An 18,007-nucleotide genomic window follows, 5' to 3' on the forward strand; every position below is an offset into this window, starting at 1 on the left:
TCATTCATACAAGTGAACATCCTTTTCAGACGATCCAAAAGGGAAAATGAATACATTAAGTCAGGAGAAATAAATGTGATATAATACGAGATATTAATTCTTAGAAAGGTTCCAATTAAAAGAAGCAAGTATTATTTACTATTCATTTTTAATACCGCAAAAGGTAATTTCAGCCTGCAGAAAATTAGTCAAAAAAAAGCTTAATTTTAAATTAAAATATTAATTTATACTCTCAACAAAGAAATAATACTTCCATTCATATGATAGAATAAAATGGAGAGAAGGAAGAAAATAAAAGTGGTAACATTATCCATAAGAATGGGATATGGTAAACATGTGGCAGCGTGTCAGTGGATGGAGCAATGTCGTGTGGTAGCTTGGTTGATCTTTTGTCCAAGAAAAAGATATCCAATTAACTCAAAGCCTCTCAAATCCTCTACTTCTGCTTTTGCCCCTACCATTAATTTTCATCCTTCATCATATCTTTGCAACAGAAGAACAAGTTCAGACAGAGACAGGGAGAGAACCATGGCAAGTACCAGCATGGCTTCTGCTGCATCAGGTTTTATGGTGGCAACCCCTAATGTCACCTCTAACACTGCTCCAAAGAGCTCTATGTTATTCTTCTCATCCAAGAACACCACCACCAACATCCCGAGGCTCGTTGTCCGGGCAGCGGAAGAGGATGCACCACCAGCGGCTACCGCCACCGCTGAAGGAGAAGCTCCTCCTGCCAAAGCTGCCAAGCCACCTCCAATTGGACCCAAGAGAGGAACAAAAGTAAGTAGTTCAATAAAAAGAAACAAGACCAACTTATCTGTTATATAGCAGTTGTTCACATAGACTGATTCAAGATTTATAAACAGTGGATATATATATATATATATATATATATATATATATATAGACTCACACATATATAGATGCTAATTCAGGATTTAAATTTGATTGATGGATTCTAAAATACAGGTTGTTATCACTACAACTCAATACACTTCTCAAATTAATTTAATAATTGTTGAGAGTTAAGTAATTTTTCTATAGATGTTATATGCTTCCCGTCAAAAATGTTGGGTTCAGTTGATCAAGTAATTATATACTGCATAAGCTTCTCTCCGTGTGTGTGTATAGATATCATAAATATTTATAACTATGTACAGTCTGAGTCTGTGATAGTAGGTATTTGTGCATCCACTGTCCCTATGCTGGTGAGCTCAGGCTGTTCATTACCAATTGATTCTTAAATTGTTCTTAATACAGGTGAGAGTCTTAAGGAAGGAGTCATACTGGTACAAGGGTGTGGGTTCAGTTGTAGCAGTTGATCAGGTAAGATAATTGATTGGCTTCCATGTCCTTTGTGAGAGTGAAAGTTTAGTAACAAATAGATGTTAAACTTTTGATTGTTGGTGGTGATGGTGCAGGATCCAAAAACACGCTACCCAGTTGTAGTGAGGTTCAACAAAGTGAACTATGCTAATGTATCCACCAACAACTACGCATTGGACGAAGTTGAAGAAGTGAAATGAAGGAGTGGAAGTAATTAGTTCAAGGTTTTTCATATTTGTAATATGTCCAGCCCTGTGCTTTCCATGTTTAATCTCTAGTTATATACTGGCTTGAATGTGAATGTGTATCATATTTTTTCTGGCAACTTTCTCCCTACATTTCTTATTTAGCTTGTTGCCATTGGTCAATCCAGTTCCTCCTATCTTGCGAACATTATGTAGGAAATGTCTGTATAATGGTCTACACCTTAAGGTACACTATCTAGCTGAGGACTAAAAGGATGATCAGACCCCCCAATATTCTATCATATTTGCAGCGACTTTTTGGTACTAAGCGTGAATCATATGCTACCGTTGTACAAATAACAATTATATGGGTAAGACAGCACAAATTGAATCATGGTTCAGAACTCGAAGAGAGGAAAGAATCTTACCTCAATGCAATAACAGGGAGGGGATCCACTCACCATTGTCCGTCCCCGCCTTTGGCTTACACTTAAATTGATCTCTCTTGTTTCCATTCCATTGTGAGAAGATAGAGATTAAAGTAGCAAGTGCTCTGAACTTTGCCAAGACAGTTTCATGTTTTGGAAGAAAAAATATAATTTTTCATTCAGGGAAAAAACTCTCTGTATCAAAATGTTGATTATAGACGACAGTAATGCAACAACAACAAAGTGAGGTCTGGATAGACGACAGTAATGATCTATGGAAATATGAAAATTTTGAGGACTTCGATTTTACACGTCAATGGACAACTTATCTATCAAATAAACTTAATTCTGAAAACTACAACAATTAATATCACATTCCCATTTTCCGTCATAGGCTTATTAAAACTCGATCCATGTAATTACGGGAGGGTACGTACATACTTGAGCAACAGGCATACTCTGGGTCCATCCCCTGCTTCCACTCTCAGAAACACCGTGGCCTGGACAGCCGTGAAGTTAACCTCACCAACAAAGGAAAGAAAAGGGAAGAACGAAGTAAAGAAGCAAAAGAAGACTTGGTGAATGCTGCAATTTTATATTGAAAAGGAAAAAAGAAGTATATTATCAACATAATATAATCTAATTGTTCAAAGAATAAAAAGAGAAAAGAAGAGAAATCTGATTTCAATCTTAAACTCTTCCATCCATGCCATCAAGAAGACCAGACCAAATGCCTTTTACTGGTGGCAATTGCACAACAAAAGCATTCCAAGAAGGACAACCAACACCACTGCCACGCACACGGCCATCCAAGCGTAGAGATAAATACCTGCACATGATTAAAATGGAAAAAACATCATTCAATTGCTTAAAGTTAGTAACTCTTTTATAACGATGTCTACTAGCATTTCAAGATTTGTTTAAAGATTCATGTAAAACCGTGATAAAGGTCCATTTCTTCTGAACTCGATAATGCTTAACATTGCGGTATATTTGACACGTCCCACAAAGAAGTCAATCAACCAATCTTTCTTTTAGAAAAACTATGTATAATACAATAGTTGCAGAATACTTACACTGGAGATTCAGGAGAGACGCTGGCTAGTTTCTTTTGTTCATCTATCCACCTATCACGAGTGAGTCAAATATGAGAATCTTTGTTTCTACTTCTCGATGTCAGTGTAATTATCGTTAATGTGAGCAGCAAAAGTGAGAGAAGCAATAATTTCAAATTAGACAAAGTTTCATGTTGTTGGTAGGTCACTCACTTGGTCCACTCAGTGGTATAAATAGGAGCAAGCTGCCACAGCCTTTTTCTTCTGGAAATGTTCTCCTCAAGCTCCTCATTTCCTTCAAACTCAAAATTAGGAGAAATTCCATCAGTTGCAAAAGGGATCACAAGTACCCCTCTTTCAAGAAGGCCATCAGTAAATGGCGCACTAAGTTTGAAACATTCTGAAATGAAAGCCGAAGGGCCAGCAAGGATGACCAAACGAGCAATTCCTCTGAAATCACTAACAGGAAGAATTTTCTTCTCATCCACACGAAGCTTAAGATTTGCGAGATTTTCCTCTCTTGCTAATTTTTCCACCTGAGCATTTTTCGCTTTATTCTCCCTATAATACAGAAAAGCAAATAGGGAGACAGCGCCGAGATCTATGCCAAGCCCTTGTAGGATCTCAGGAACTTCAGCAGCTCTTGATGAATTGGCCAATGCAGCAATTAGTCGTGTAGAGGCAATAAGTCCTCCAAGACCACCGCTTGCAATAAAAGCAATATAGAAGAACATCCGAACAGATCGAAATGGAGAAAGTACTTCACTTCTTATCTTGGCTGTAGAACTAAATAACAAATAAAATGAAGATCAAAAGGTTGCTTCACTTTAAAGAAAAACTGGCAGCAAAATATATTGATAAAAACTAGCCAATTAGATGTGCACTGAAACTGGGGTATATATATAGAACCGGAAAATTTCACGTAACTAAGGCTGCAGACGACTTAATGTGAGCTCAAGGAGGAGCAAATACTACAAGTACAAAGGATGGAATTCTACTGTATTAGCATGAGGATAGCATGAGTATGATATTTGGAATTCGTACAATATGATTGGAATGATACGTTAGAAGATATATAGCCCTCGTAACCGTAAGCTGAGGTGGGGCCCACATGTTGGGATTTTATAAAGGGCATATGACAAGTTATATGAATAGTACATGGGAAGTTGATCAATTCTCAAGAAGGACCCTTGAGCCAAATCCAAGTGTAAACCCTCCAAAAATATGTTTTTAAGTTACGTTTTCGCGTGATCTGACTTTGAGAGGCCATAACCCAATCATTATTTGGGAAAACTCCAAAAATAAAAGTTGTAGATAATTGAAATACCTTTCCAACCATATATTGTGAGCCTTCACACGACATAGGGATAAAAAGTTATAGACGTTTTAAGACAGAAAGGTCAAGCTGGGCAGTGGGCTCGGCCCAATCCGACTCAAGGTCGGTGGGAACCGACCCAAGACCCATATATAAGGGCTAAAGTCATAAAAATTCATTCATTTTACACATCAAGCAGTACACAACTTTTAGAGAGGGAGAGAGGAGAGTTAGAGAGAGAAAGTGGAGAATCAATCAAGTTCGAGGCCCCGAATCCCGAGGCTCGTGAAGGATAAAGTGTAGTATGAGTTGTCGTCGTCGTTTTAAGCTAAAAGTTGAACTTGGGGGATGTTGGTTTCGTGGTGGCTGCTCATATAAGGTATGTTTAAGATGTTAATGATGTTCTTATCATGATCATTGATAGATTTGACGGGTTAGAATAGAGAAAATGACATTGAAAGTTCGGTTATAATTTTTGGATATCAAATGACTTGGGGGCTGTTTTGGTATGATTAAATGGATAGAATTAGTTGGATATTGATATAAAATGATTGTTGATATTGTTATTGATGTTGTTGATAAGTAGCGGTTCTTGAATTTGGGAGAATAAAATGTATGAAGATATCGCATACAAAGCGTGTACTGGGCTGTTTTGGTGTATATCTTTGGGAGTTGATGCTTTGAATTTAAAGAGGCTTATATGAGATGGTTGTTGTTGTTGTTGTTATTGATTGCTGATTGTGTTGTTAAATTGAATTGGAATTAGAGGGAAGCGAAGATTACAGAGAAAATGCTGCCCGAATTTACGGAAGTTAATTACGAGCTTAGAGAAGTATATGAACCTTTTTCAAGTTTTCCACGGTTTCCTTTACCTTGATTGTGGATGGGCCAGTGTTTGGAAGCATAAGTTAAGCTAATCACGTAAGCGACAAGGTATGTAAGGCAAACTTTTCTTCCTTTGGCATGATTCTTGTTGTTATTCGTTCTATATGTACTCCATATGATTCCATTCTTAGACGAATAAGGATTAATTGTTTCTTGTGATGGCTTATTGATATTGTACTCCTATTCGGTTCCAAAGAGAACACCCATAAGGTTCCAAGTTGAGTTGTGTATATGGTTTTACTAATGATTTTGAGGAAATGAGTTTTATACTAAAGGAAACATAAAGTTTGATTTTCAAAACCACTCCGAAGGGGGTGCGAGATTTTACTACTTCATTTCATTTACGATTTATGTTTACATTCCATAGTATTATCATCCCTTTGTATTGATATGATCATTTATTCTTTGGGTAGGGCAATAAGATGAAATTGAGTAGAATATAACTAGTAAGAATTTGATAACAATTCTATCCTTAAACCTGGAAGTATGTCCTCCTAAGTCTAGTGAGATACAAATTTAATAACTTCTTATGAAAGACTAAGGCTAATAACTGGATTGTGATGACTTGATTAGTGACTTATGATATGAATTGATATTTGTGTATTGAGTTTGAGTTGATATTAAGCTGGAAGCGGTTGCCCGAAGGGGCCATCATTATTAAGCCGGAAGCGGCTGCCCAAAGGGGCCATCATTATTATGCCGGAAGCGGCCGTCCGAAGAGACTATTGTGATACTAGCCGGAAGCGGCTGTCCGAAGGGACTATTCTCTATTGTAACCCGTCAAATCTATCAATGATCATGATAAGAACATAATTAACATTTTAAAAATACCTTATATGAGCAGCCACCACGAAACCAACATCCCCCAAGTTCAACTTTTAGCTTAAAACGACGGTAACAACTTGTACTACACTTTACTCTTCATGAGCCTCGGAATTCGGAACCTCGAACTTGATCAAAACTTGGTTTCTCTCTCTAAGGGCTCTCTTCCCTCTCTCTAAAATATTCTGGATCTTTTGGTATGAAAATGAGGCAGATAAGGGTGAAAATTTTCCTTAAATAGCAAGGGAAGTGGGCCTTACCCGACTTGGAGTCGGGTTGGGCCGAGCCCACTGCCCAGCTTGACCTTTCTGCCTTAAAACGTCCATAACTTTTTATCCCTATGTCTCATGAAGCCCCACGACATATGATTGGAAAACTAATTCAATTATCTACAACTTTCATATTTGGAGTTTTCCCCAATTCCCAAACACCAAAAATTATAACCGAACTTTCAATGTCATTTTCTCTATTCTAACCCGTCAAATCTATCAACAATCAGGGTAAGAACATCATTAAAATCTTAAACATACCTTATATGAGCAGCCACCACGAAAACAACATCCCCCAAGTTCAATTTTTAGCTTAGAACGACGGCAACCACTTGTACTACACTTTACTCTTCACGCGCCTCGAAATTCGGGACCTCGAACATGATCAATTCTCCACTTTCTCTCTCTAACTCTCCTCTCTCTCTATCTAAAATATTCTGGACCTTTGGTATGAAAAATGAGGCAGATAAGGCTGAGAATTTCCCTTAAATAGCAAGGGAAGTGGGCCTGACCCGACTTGGAATTGGGTTGGGCCGAGCCCACTGCCCAGTTTGACCTTTTTGCCTTAAAACGTCCATAACTTTTTATCCCTAAGTCACATGCAGGCCCGCGACCTATGGTTGGAAAGGTATTTCAATTATCTACAACTTTCATTTTAGGAGTTTTCCCAAATTCCCAAATAATGATGGGGTTATGGCCTCCCGAAGTCAGATCACCCGAAAACGTAACTTAAAAACATCTTTTTGGAGGGCTTCCACTAAGAAGCATACCTTTCTTACCGCAATCCTTAACCTATAACACTTACCTCAAATAGCAATCATTAATCATCAGAGAACTTATCTTTCTTACGAACAATTCTAATTTCGCAATCATGGCTGCACTTTACAATCTCTTAATCAAAATTCAAATCTTAAAATTAGCAGCAAGGATTCAAGGCCCATAACACAGCTCTATAGCACAATCTATGATCTGAATGAAGGGAAACCATCCTAGATGCCCTGTAGCCTCCTGTTCATAAGTGTGGTCGACAACACACCCATGAACAAGACTCTACCTGACACGACTTTGCAGACAACCCCTAGAACGAACTGCTCTGATACCACTTATGAGATGGGTATTGTTGATATTGTTGTTGATGTTGTTGATAAGTTGTTGTTCTTGAATTTGGGGGAATAAAGTGTATGAAGATATCGTATACAAAGCGTATATCGGGCCGTTTTGGTGTATATATTTTTGAGTTTAAAAAGGCTTATATGAGATGGTTCTTGTTGTTGTTAATTTAGCTGAATTGGATTCTTGGGGTTGTCGAGTTTATAAAGGAAATGCTGTCGAAATTCCGTTAGAAATAAAGATAAGTTTAAGGGATTGATTATAAGGATATATATTGGATTGATTGTTGGTAAATTGGTATTGTTGATAGATTAGCATGACCCGAAGATGGGCTGTGGTTAGCTGGAAAGCGGCAAAGGTATGTAAGGCAAACCTTTCTTCCTTTGGCATGATTCTTGTTGCTATTCATTCTATATGTACTCCATATAATTCCATTCTTAGACGAGTAAAGTCTAAATGTTTCTTGTGATGGCTTATTGATATTGTACTCCTATTCTGTTCCCAAGGGAACACCCATAAGGTGCCAAGTTGAGTTGTGTATATGGTTTTACTAATGATTTCGAGGAAATTAGTTTTATACTAAAAGAAACATAAAGCTTGATTTTCAAAACCACTCCGAAGGAGGTGCGAGATTTTACTACTTCATTTCATTTACGATTTATGTTTACATTCCATAGTATCATCCCTTTGTATTGATATGATCATTTATTCTTTGAGTAGGGCAATAAGATGAAATTGAGTAGAATATAAGTAGTAAGAATTTCATAACAATTCTACCCTCAAACCTGGAAGTATGTCCTCCTAAGTCTAGTGAGATACAAATTTGATAACTTCTTATAAAGACTAAGGCTAATAACTGGATTGTGATGAATTGATTAGTGACTTATGATATAAATTGAAATTGATATTTGTGGATTGAGTTTGTGTTGATATGATGGTGATATTAAGCTGGAAGCGGCTGCCCGAAGGGGCCATCATTATTAAGCCGGAAGCGGCTGCCCGAAGGGGCCATCATTATTAAGCCGGAAGCGGCTGCCCGTAGGGGCCATCATTATTATGCTGGAAGCGGCCGTCCGAAGGGACTATTGTGATACTAGCCGGAAGCGGCTGTCCGAAGGAACCATTCGGTTAACATGTCGGAAGCGGCATGTGTGTTGGATTGCATTATTTACTTAAAGATTGTTTTGAGACTTCGTGTGCACATTTATGTTTCTTCCAGCGAAGGCTGCAAGTATTGAGTTAGATTGTGATTTCTTCTCTCCTAAATCAAATTATGATTATGATTTGTTACCACCTTACATACTCAATACATTGTCCGTACTAACGTCCTTTTGCCTGGGGACGCTGCGTTCATGCCCGCAGCCCCAGATTGTTTGGCAGGTTAAGTGTATAGCTAGAATGCTTGGACGTCAGCTGGGATTGGCAAGTTCCACCTCATTCTGGAGCTGTGCTGAGCCATGTATAGATATGCATGATTATGGGTATGTCAGGGCCCTGTCCTGACTCATAATGTTCAGTTCACTTCTTAGAGACTTCTGCAGACAGTGTCCTGTGGTATATTTGTCGAGATGTCGACAAAGTGATGTCAGTTGAGTCATTCGTGGATTTTAAAAGAGAATGTATTTTAGATGATTTCAATTGGTTTAAAGTACTTATTTGATTGAAAGTTTTCATAAACGTTATAAAGATAATGATTTCTATTTGGAATAGTTTCATGTTTTTAAAAGTTTTTGAAATGACAGGTTTTGATAGAGCGAATGTCTAAGGGTTCGCTCGACTCTGATGAGAGTTGGATGCCCGTCATGCCCTACCATTGTTAGGGTGTGACACGCTAAAAGTTAAATTTCGCACATTCTTAACAGCTGTCAGAAACTCGAGAAAAGAGTAGACTTGTTATGGCTGAATGTGCAATACAAGGACCTTAATGCACACAAAATTATGTCCGGAAATAACGACTTTAGCACAAAATTAAGTTGCAATATTGATGCTCTTCTGGAGCAGCAAGTTCTTCGCTGTTGATCCATCAATAAGACAAAGCTTGTTATAACCCTTATTAAGTAAATTTCCTCCAAACCCGTTTTGCTACAGAGGTGACACGTATTTGTACAAACTTTCTCCAGAGGAATTCCATTTCCAATCGTACAGTGGGACATAAAAAGGGAAACTTATAAACTGACGTTGAATTTCCATTAAAGGAACGTAAATGTGGCCAATACACATATATGCTAATTTTTTCCCCTTTTTGATAAGCAAAGTAAATTTAATAAAGGTTTCGAGGAGGATATATACCTGGAGGTTTATATTCGATAAACTAGTGGTTTAATCTCCTTCTTCTTACCCTCCACCAAACCAAACATAGTCTTAGTATTTCCCATGATTGCTTCATATATTACATGCTGGTTTGTTAGCAGCTTATTTCTGTTTTAGCCAAATAGTCTCTCAAGAGATGCCACAAGTAAGCCAACAATATTGGAAATACGCAAAATAAACAAAACACAATACTCCAACCGAGAAGTGAGGAAGCAACAAAACAAGTCATTACTCGTGTATAATTTCATGCTGCATCAGGCTAGCAATTATACACGTCATGAAATTTGGCCTACTCAACATATAATACATAAACTCAAAATCAGTATTCAATATGGACCAAAATATACCTATCCTCAATACTTAAGGGACCTTATGAGCTAAAACTTTAAAATTGCATGGATTCTCTTTTCTAAACAGATCTCTACATCATTCATTTTGGATAGATTTAGGCTAGAAGACATTATGGAGTTAAATACATGCATATTGAAGGGAATATTCAATCTATCGAGAATTCTGAAACTGCAAGATACTCATCCCCTCTAATGAATGACTAGACACATGACCAAATTCCTCTCGACAATCCAGCAAGTGATGAGCAATGAATGGAGGCTAATAGCCTGTTTGGCCAAGCTTCTAAAGTCTGCTTATTTTAAAAGTACTTTTTTTAGAAGTGCTTTTTAAAAAAGTACTTTTGGTGAGAAACAGATTGTGTTTGGCCCAATCAATCAAAAAAAGCACTTTTGTAGAATAATTTATGTTTGGCTAAGATTTACAAAAAGTACTTTTAAACATCAAATTACGAATAAGGACATGAATAGATTTACTTAATAATATTAGTACTATTAAGTTGATAACATTAAATATTTATTACGAAAGAATATGATTAAACTTGGTAATATGATGGCTCAGGCTTTTCTCAACGCTAACTTTCAATCTGTAAAATTTAATTCAAACAAGACTTATCATATGATGTAGCTAGTAGTCTATCCACCTTTTTTTTTTGTTGTTGTTTAGATTATTACTTGTGGTACTAAATTATTAGAAATCAAAATCTTCGGTTGTGTTTCTATTCCACCTCCTTTAGCTACAATCAGTGTCATGCTCAAATTACCAAGTCTGCAGCAATCTACAATCCAATTCTGAATGTATGGTCGATAATACAAATAAATCTAAATAACAATAATAACGCGAGCAGAACAAATTGCTAAAGATTACTAGTATGTCATTATCATGTAACAAATTACTCAGTACATTGTTGCCAAGAAATCATACCTTGTGAAAAATAAAGCCGATCACGTTGAAGGCTTGCTTGAAGGGGTTAGAAGAAGGGTTTAAGGAATAGGCTGTAGATCATGTTGAAGGCTTGCTTGAAGGGGTTATTGCCTTTTTTTCAAATAAGCACTTATTGAAAAAATAAGTACTTTTGGGGGAAAAATAAGCTTGGTCAAACAGGCTAGTAGTAGAAAAAGTGTTTAAGGAATAGGCTGTAGAACACGTATTTATTACTAGGTAAAGTAAATAGGGTTATTATGGTATATAACTTATATTACAAAGGGTATTGTTGTCAAGAAGAAAATTAAAAACTGCTTCTGCTTTTGGGAAAAAGCTATTTTTTTAGCTTCTGAAAAACTGCTTCTACTACTCCCCAAAAGTACTTATTTTTCTCCAAAATCTAGGCCAAACACCTCACCTTTTTTTAAATAAGCACTTATTGAAAAAAATAAGTACTTTTGGGGAGAAATAAGCTTGGCCAAAAAGGCTATAAGTATTACAAAAGAAGCTCTACCTACTCATGTACATTCACCAGTGATATGATACACACATCAGAAGCAACAGGTTATTAACTGATGAAGTTAATAAGTAGGAGTATTAGTCTTAAAAATTTTGTTTTCGAAAAGGAGACAAAGTCTTTAATCTATGTCATATTGTTCCTTGTGGATTCCCCGTTTCTATAGGAGTATGCAGTAGCGGATCGAGAATAGGTTCTATGGGTTAGGCTAGCTCAAACCATAAACACATAAATACATACATGTGTCCGTGGAGGTAAAACATGTACAGAGTGTTAGATATGTATCTCAAGAAACATCCTACCAATTCAGAACACAGTAACCTAGCTGTCTAATTCTTGAAGAACTTTACAAATGGCTAGCCTAGAACGATTTACTACGTTAAGAAAACTCGTCCAACCACCCTTCTTCAGAAATAGGAGTTCCTTATCAATTTAAAGTTAAATGTCAAATGTCAATGATGCCTTTCTTATAAGCACGCTTCTGACTAGCGCTCCTTCGTGGTTAACAAACAAGATTAACAGGATTTTCTATAAAACAAAGGGCAAGTGTCTCCATTCACAATCTTCTCTTAGAAAGCTTCATAACATATCGAACATTGAAACACATCTGTAATTGAAACACATCTGTAATTGGATGGAATAAATTAAATCCCAAAAGTCATGAATCATTATAAAGTTCCATAAAAACTAAAACTACTCCCTCCGTCCCAATTTAAGTGTCTTACTTTCCTTGTTGGTCTTATTCCAAAAAGAGTGTCTCTTTTTACATTTAGTAAGTTGACAATTCAAAACAGCATACATGACAAGTTTAAAAACACAAACATTTTAGTACATTACACACATCTTTAATTTAGAACCACAAGATTGAAAAGTCTCTATATTTCTTAAACATCGTGCCCAGTCAAACTAAGACACTTAAATGACGGAGAGAGTAAAACATAAGGTTCCCTTTTAGAGCTTACCTTAGCATTTTATCACATTATAATTCCTCCCAATTATAAAAAATCTAATCAACAGAAACATCTATACTGTAAACACGAGCAAAAATGATACTCCCTTCGTCCCAATTTAAGTGTCTAAATTTCCTTTTTGGTCTGTCCCAATAAGAGTGTCTATTCTATATTTACTAAGTTGACAATTCAAACACCATATGTAACAAGTTTAAAACCACAAAATTCAAAGGGCATTAATGATAAAATTCTACTAAATGTAAAATGGGCAATTTTGAGACGGGAAGTTCACGTAAATTGGAACAGAGGAGTACTAAACACGACTTGAAATGATACCTTATATCAGAAGAAGGACTGGAATTGTTACACATTACGGAGAGCGATTTGGGTTTACGTCTTGAATTGGTGACACGTGTGAAGTATGAGTGGCCATTCACTTGGCGGGAAAATGCCAACTGTTTGGCGCTAAGATGGAAGTTGGGTGAGTTGAGGGTAATATAAGAGAACTGCGCCGCCATAGCCATGGCTTAGAAATGGAGTGGTTACTGAAGCTATAAACATGGCTGCTACCATTACCACTTGGGGAATGGTGGATATTAATTTTGGATGATCGAAATACAGCCACGACTATTTTTGGAAGTGCCCAAATACTAGATGGAAAAAAAAAAAAAAAAAGGATTGCCCTTCATATGGACTGGTCTTTAATTTTAATTTGAGAAAATTTCAAGATATAAAAGTTGCTCACTTACATTGGAAAAAAATAATCTAAAATTTACATTACGAAAAATAATCCAAAATATACAAACATATATAGATACTTATACCAACATATACAAAGGCAGAGAGAGAGTGTGGAAGCGCGCGAGAGAGAGAAAAATTTGGGTCATTATTTGTAAGAATTAAAAAAAAGGGTCAATTTTGATAGCATTATTGCCCTAATTAACATATAGTGTAATTTTCTTTTAATTTTTTACCCTTAAAATTTGTGGACCAAAGTATCCTTATTCGATGATCTTGAAATCAGAGATTCTGGGTTCGATCCCCGCCAGAGTCCGGAAAAAAAAATTCACAAAGCAAAATTTAATAGAAACTATGCCTTGTCTGGCATAGTTTTATAGAAATTAAGTTATCCGGCATAAGTTGTATAATTAATTAGCTTGGCATAATTTTATAGAATTTTTGCCTTGTACGATATAAGTTTTGCTTTGTTCGGCATAAGTCATGTAAAAATTGAAGTTATGTTGGATAACTTAATTTTTACAGAATTATGTCGGAAAAGGTATAGTTTCGATGTAACTTTGCCCGACAAGATATAGTTTCTATGAAACTTTACCTTGCAAAATTAAGTCATAGATCCAAATTTTTTTATTTTTTTTTTTAATTTTTCGATGTTCGAAATATTTTCGGTTAGTTTTTTATTACTTAAAGTGCCGAAAGGCAATAATTAAAGACCAGCGATTTGAGGGGCAAAAATTAAAGACCACCCCAAGATAGGAGCATTCGTGCGAATTGCCCAATGATTTTTAAAATAAAACTTGAGAAGTACTTTCAGAAATTTAGAAATTTTAAGTAATATTTTGTTCCCTCTCATTGACACGTCCTAGAAAAACGATATGGCATATTAATAAGTGCCAAGGAGGAACGAACACAGCAGTCCTTCCTTGTACCCACAACTTTTTAAATTGTACCTGTAGTGAATATTTTTACCAAAAGCTATATAACTTGTAAACTTTATTCAATTATTTTTATATTCTACGTAGACATATGCCATAATGCTTAATATTTATTCCCTTCTCATGTATAGACGTATGCACTTCAAATTTAATTCTCCGACATATTTATTTCCTCCGTGCACTTTTACTTGTTCACTTTTAACTTTTCATGTTCTAGCTGAATATTTTTTCTCTTCTCATGTATAGACATATGCAGTTCAATTTTAATTCTTCTACACAAATTTATTTCCTCGATGCACTTTTACTTGTTCACTTTTGACTTTTTACATTTTTAACATATTTATTTTCTCTGTGCACTTTTACTTGTTCACTTTTAACTTTTCATGTTCTAGTTGAATATTTATTTTCTTCTCATGTATGGACATATGCAGTTCAATTTTAATTCTCCTACGCATTTATTTCCTCCATGAACTTTTACTTGTTCACTTTTGACTTTTTTACATTTTTATTATATATAAGTCCCTTAAAGGGACAAACACAGCTTTAACAGTTGTACCAAAAGCTTCGCAGATTGTGCCCGCAATGAATGCTTATACCGTAAGCTATATAACTTGTACACTTTACCCAACTATTTTCCTATCTCGCGTGGACATTTCTAATATGTCATAATACTTAATATTTATTCATTTCTTAAGTATAGAAGTATGCAATTCAATTTGAATTCTCCGACACATTTATTTCCTCCGTGTACTTTTACTTGTTCACTTTTGACTTTTTACGTTCTTGCCAAAGATTTATTCTCTTCTCATGTATAGGCATATGCAGTTCAATTTTAATTCTCTTACACAAATTTATTTCTGTCACAGCCTAATCTCGCTAGGGTGTGATGGGCACCCGACCCTTACTTAGAGCCGAGCGAACCCTCTGACTCTTAATACACACATAACCTCATTGGAACTTTAAATCAAATAAACATGAAATACATGGTAAGGCTTTCAGACATATTCTTTTTCTTTGTTCTCAAATCAAACAGAATCTGTAATTATATGGACTTTATCACATAATACAGAATGACACATCGGCTGATGGAGCCGCTTACAACACTGACATTCCATACCCACGACTCTGTCTGCAAAGTCTCTAACATCAATCAGAAACCATAGTACATATACTCTAACTCGGCAACACTCCAGGAGCAAATGGAGCTTGTCGTCTCTGCTGGAACATATTCTGTAATAGCTTCAACTCATCTGGGTGTACCTGCGTGGCATGAAACGCAGCCCCCGAAGAAAGGGGGTCAGTACGGAAAATGTACTGAGCATGTAAGGCAAGAATCACAGTAAAAGAGTCATAACTGGTACAAGAGGTGCAGAAACATATACAATGTCCAGAATACCAAAACTCTCGCCTTTGAGGCGTAATCATGCATATCATTATCACATAGCGTACCCGGCCCGTTATGGGACTCGGTGGATAAAATCATATCATCATACTTTCATATCATCATGCATACATATACATATACATACACATATCATTATCACATAGCGTACCCAGCCCGTTATGGGACTCGGTGAGTGAATCATACCGTACCCGGCCCATTAAGGGACTCGGTGGACAGAATCATACATGTGAACATCATATATCATATACATACCGTACCCGATCCTCTAGTGAGGGACTCGGTGAGTGAATCATACCGTACCCGGCCCATTAAGGGACTCGGTGAATCAAATCATCATATGCCCCCTGGCCACCATAACACATCATCATCATCATCATATCATCATAAACATATACCGTACTCGGCCCATTAAGGGACTCGGTGAACAATGCAGAGGAGTGCGCACGATAACATACCCGGCCCGGGACTCGGTGAAAGATGCATTGAGGCATGCATGAGCAGAGTAGTGAGAAACCATATGCACATAAAACAAATTTCAAGACTCGATGGATAAGTACGTAGATCGACACTTGAAGTTCATAAACACGTTTCAAGTCAATCCGAGTTAGTATGAAAAAGTTACGGACGTTTTAGTATAGAACCTTCTACGAACGTTTCAGAAGCCATTTTTGGAAAATCAAAGCAACAATCACGTTAGGTACCTTTCGAATATCGTTACGGATCAAATCCAACAGAGCTTTTGGAACCATATGTACGTATCAAATATATCAAAGACTCAATGGAATAATCGAACGTGCTATCATTTGAAAATCAAAACTTTAGTCATATCAATTATCTTTCGAATGTCATTCGGAAACATATCAAACAGAACTTCGGACATCATAGATACGCATCAAAACCATGTGAAATAGATTATAGAACTCTTTTGAAAACATATCAAAAGTACATAAGAATCATAAACAGACTCGGGATCCAAGAATAGAGTAACCCCGAGGTACATATCATACCTTATTTGGCTTTAGGACATGCCAAAAGAAAGAAAGGGTAAGCCTTACATACCTGCTCCCCGTCCTATTAGCTACGCTTATTTATCCAAGCTTGCTAGTCTACATACAAAAGAATTCACGTAATCATTAGATTCATTGACATATACTTGTCTTAGTCTCTCAAATGAATTCACTTATATTCTACCAAAATTTCGACAGCATTTCCCCTGTAAATACAACATCCCCGAGAATCTAACTCGGCCAATTTAACAACAACAAATCCGAGAATTCAACTCGGCCAAATTATCAACAATAATACCAACAATCATATCTCCAACTTCAACAATTTTTTCAAAATACATTCTAGCATTAACAATTCTTTCTACACAATCCGACGACATTCCATTTTTATTCAACTCAGTCACATATACTCAAGCTAACACCAATGATCCCACATTCAAGTATTTATCCGAAATCATTCTAACATTATTCAAGAACACTTTAAAAAATTCACACAATATTCAAACAACCCAATTAACATACTACTCCACCCGAAACCTCCCAAATTCCACAAGAACACTAACCACACATTTCCTTTCTTCCAAATTCATAAACTACAGCAACAATCTATACTTTAGCAATATCATTCATTCTTATAATCATAAGAAACCATACTAATATCACATTAACTTCTTCCATAATCCACAAATGATTAAAACTTCATTTCAAGCCATTAAATCTTCATTTTTATTATGAAATCCACAACAACAACAATCAAATTACTAAATAAGAATCAATTCATCTTTCCTACACCATTCAATCCCATTCGGCCACCCCCAACATACATCTATTTCATGAATTTCACCCATTCCACATACTACAACATGCACGAATCATCCATAACACATGAAAGAAGATTGAATACATACCTTTTTTATTTAGCTCTTCTTGCTCGGCTAGGTTCCCAACTTGCACAACAAGTGCTATACTTTCTCCAACAATCACTCCATGTTAAAGAGGACGTTTCAATTAGTTAGATTGCTAGAAGAAATAATTTATTTTGATCATCTTCCATGGCTTCCATTTTTGGAGCCATGGCCGAATGCCTTTAGCTCCCTCTGTTTTTTTTGTTTTTGTTTTTGTTTCTTCTCCAATCTTCTAGATTTAGAAGACAAATATGTATATTTTCTTCCACCACTTGTCCATATTTATATTTAAGCCCCTCAAGTAAGAATTATGGACACATGGCCCTATTCCTTCTCTCCAAGGTTCTAGAATTTTTGTGGAAAAATATGACTAACATGTCCTATATATACATACATTTAATTTATCCATGTGGGCCAAGCCCACCTTGACTTGGACGGCCACATGGCCAAGTTGGACTATTCATGAATTTTCTTGAATTGTTGGTGAAATTCCCATATTGCCCCTAGCCTTTCCACAATATTACCATGAACCATTTTGCGAATTTTTCTTTTCACCCTTAGCCTTTCTTAATA

At 36.3% G+C, this 18,007-nt stretch overlaps 2 protein-coding genes across 2 annotated transcripts; one reads left to right on the forward strand and one right to left on the reverse strand.

Annotated features, from left to right (window-relative positions):
- Positions 1 to 303: 303 nt before the first annotated feature.
- Positions 304 to 1,651, forward strand: LOC132610260 (photosystem I reaction center subunit IV B, chloroplastic). The gene is made up of 3 exons (XM_060324571.1): positions 304 to 780; positions 1,261 to 1,326; positions 1,422 to 1,651. The coding sequence occupies exons 1-3, from the start codon at positions 319 to 321 to the stop codon at positions 1,524 to 1,526; spliced, it is 633 nt and encodes a 210-aa protein (XP_060180554.1). The 5' UTR covers positions 304 to 318; the 3' UTR covers positions 1,527 to 1,651.
- An 863-nt stretch (positions 1,652 to 2,514) lies between these two features.
- Positions 2,515 to 13,077, reverse strand: LOC132610259 (protein LOW PSII ACCUMULATION 1, chloroplastic). The gene is made up of 4 exons (XM_060324570.1): positions 12,781 to 13,077; positions 3,208 to 3,780; positions 3,016 to 3,066; positions 2,515 to 2,768 (listed from the first exon to the last, which is right to left on the reverse strand). Exons 1-4 carry the CDS (start codon positions 12,966 to 12,968, stop codon positions 2,630 to 2,632), a joined length of 951 nt encoding a protein of 316 aa, XP_060180553.1. The 5' UTR covers positions 12,969 to 13,077; the 3' UTR covers positions 2,515 to 2,629.
- Positions 13,078 to 18,007: the final 4,930 nt, after the last annotated feature.

Source organism: Lycium barbarum, chromosome 9, assembly GCF_019175385.1.
Source record: "Lycium barbarum isolate Lr01 chromosome 9, ASM1917538v2, whole genome shotgun sequence".
NCBI classification, from domain to species: domain Eukaryota; kingdom Viridiplantae; phylum Streptophyta; class Magnoliopsida; order Solanales; family Solanaceae; genus Lycium; species Lycium barbarum.

Excerpts from the sequence above, each read along its gene's own strand:
- LOC132610260 (XM_060324571.1), top strand. The coding sequence starts at position 319 with ATGGGATATGGTAAACATGTGGCAGCGTGTCAGTGGATGGAGCAATGT. Across the intron at positions 781-1,260 it reads GACCCAAGAGAGGAACAAAA|GTGAGAGTCTTAAGGAAGGA; the intron begins GTAAGTAGTTCA and ends TTCTTAATACAG. Across the intron at positions 1,327-1,421 it reads CAGTTGTAGCAGTTGATCAG|GATCCAAAAACACGCTACCC; the intron begins GTAAGATAATTG and ends GTGATGGTGCAG.
- LOC132610259 (XM_060324570.1), bottom strand. The coding sequence starts at position 12,968 with ATGGCTATGGCGGCGCAGTTCTCTTATATTACCCTCAACTCACCCAAC. Across the intron at positions 3,067-3,207 it reads TATACCACTGAGTGGACCAA|GTGGATAGATGAACAAAAGA; the intron begins GTGAGTGACCTA and ends CACTCGTGATAG. Across the intron at positions 2,769-3,015 it reads GTCTCTCCTGAATCTCCAGT|GTATTTATCTCTACGCTTGG; the intron begins GTAAGTATTCTG and ends AATCATGTGCAG.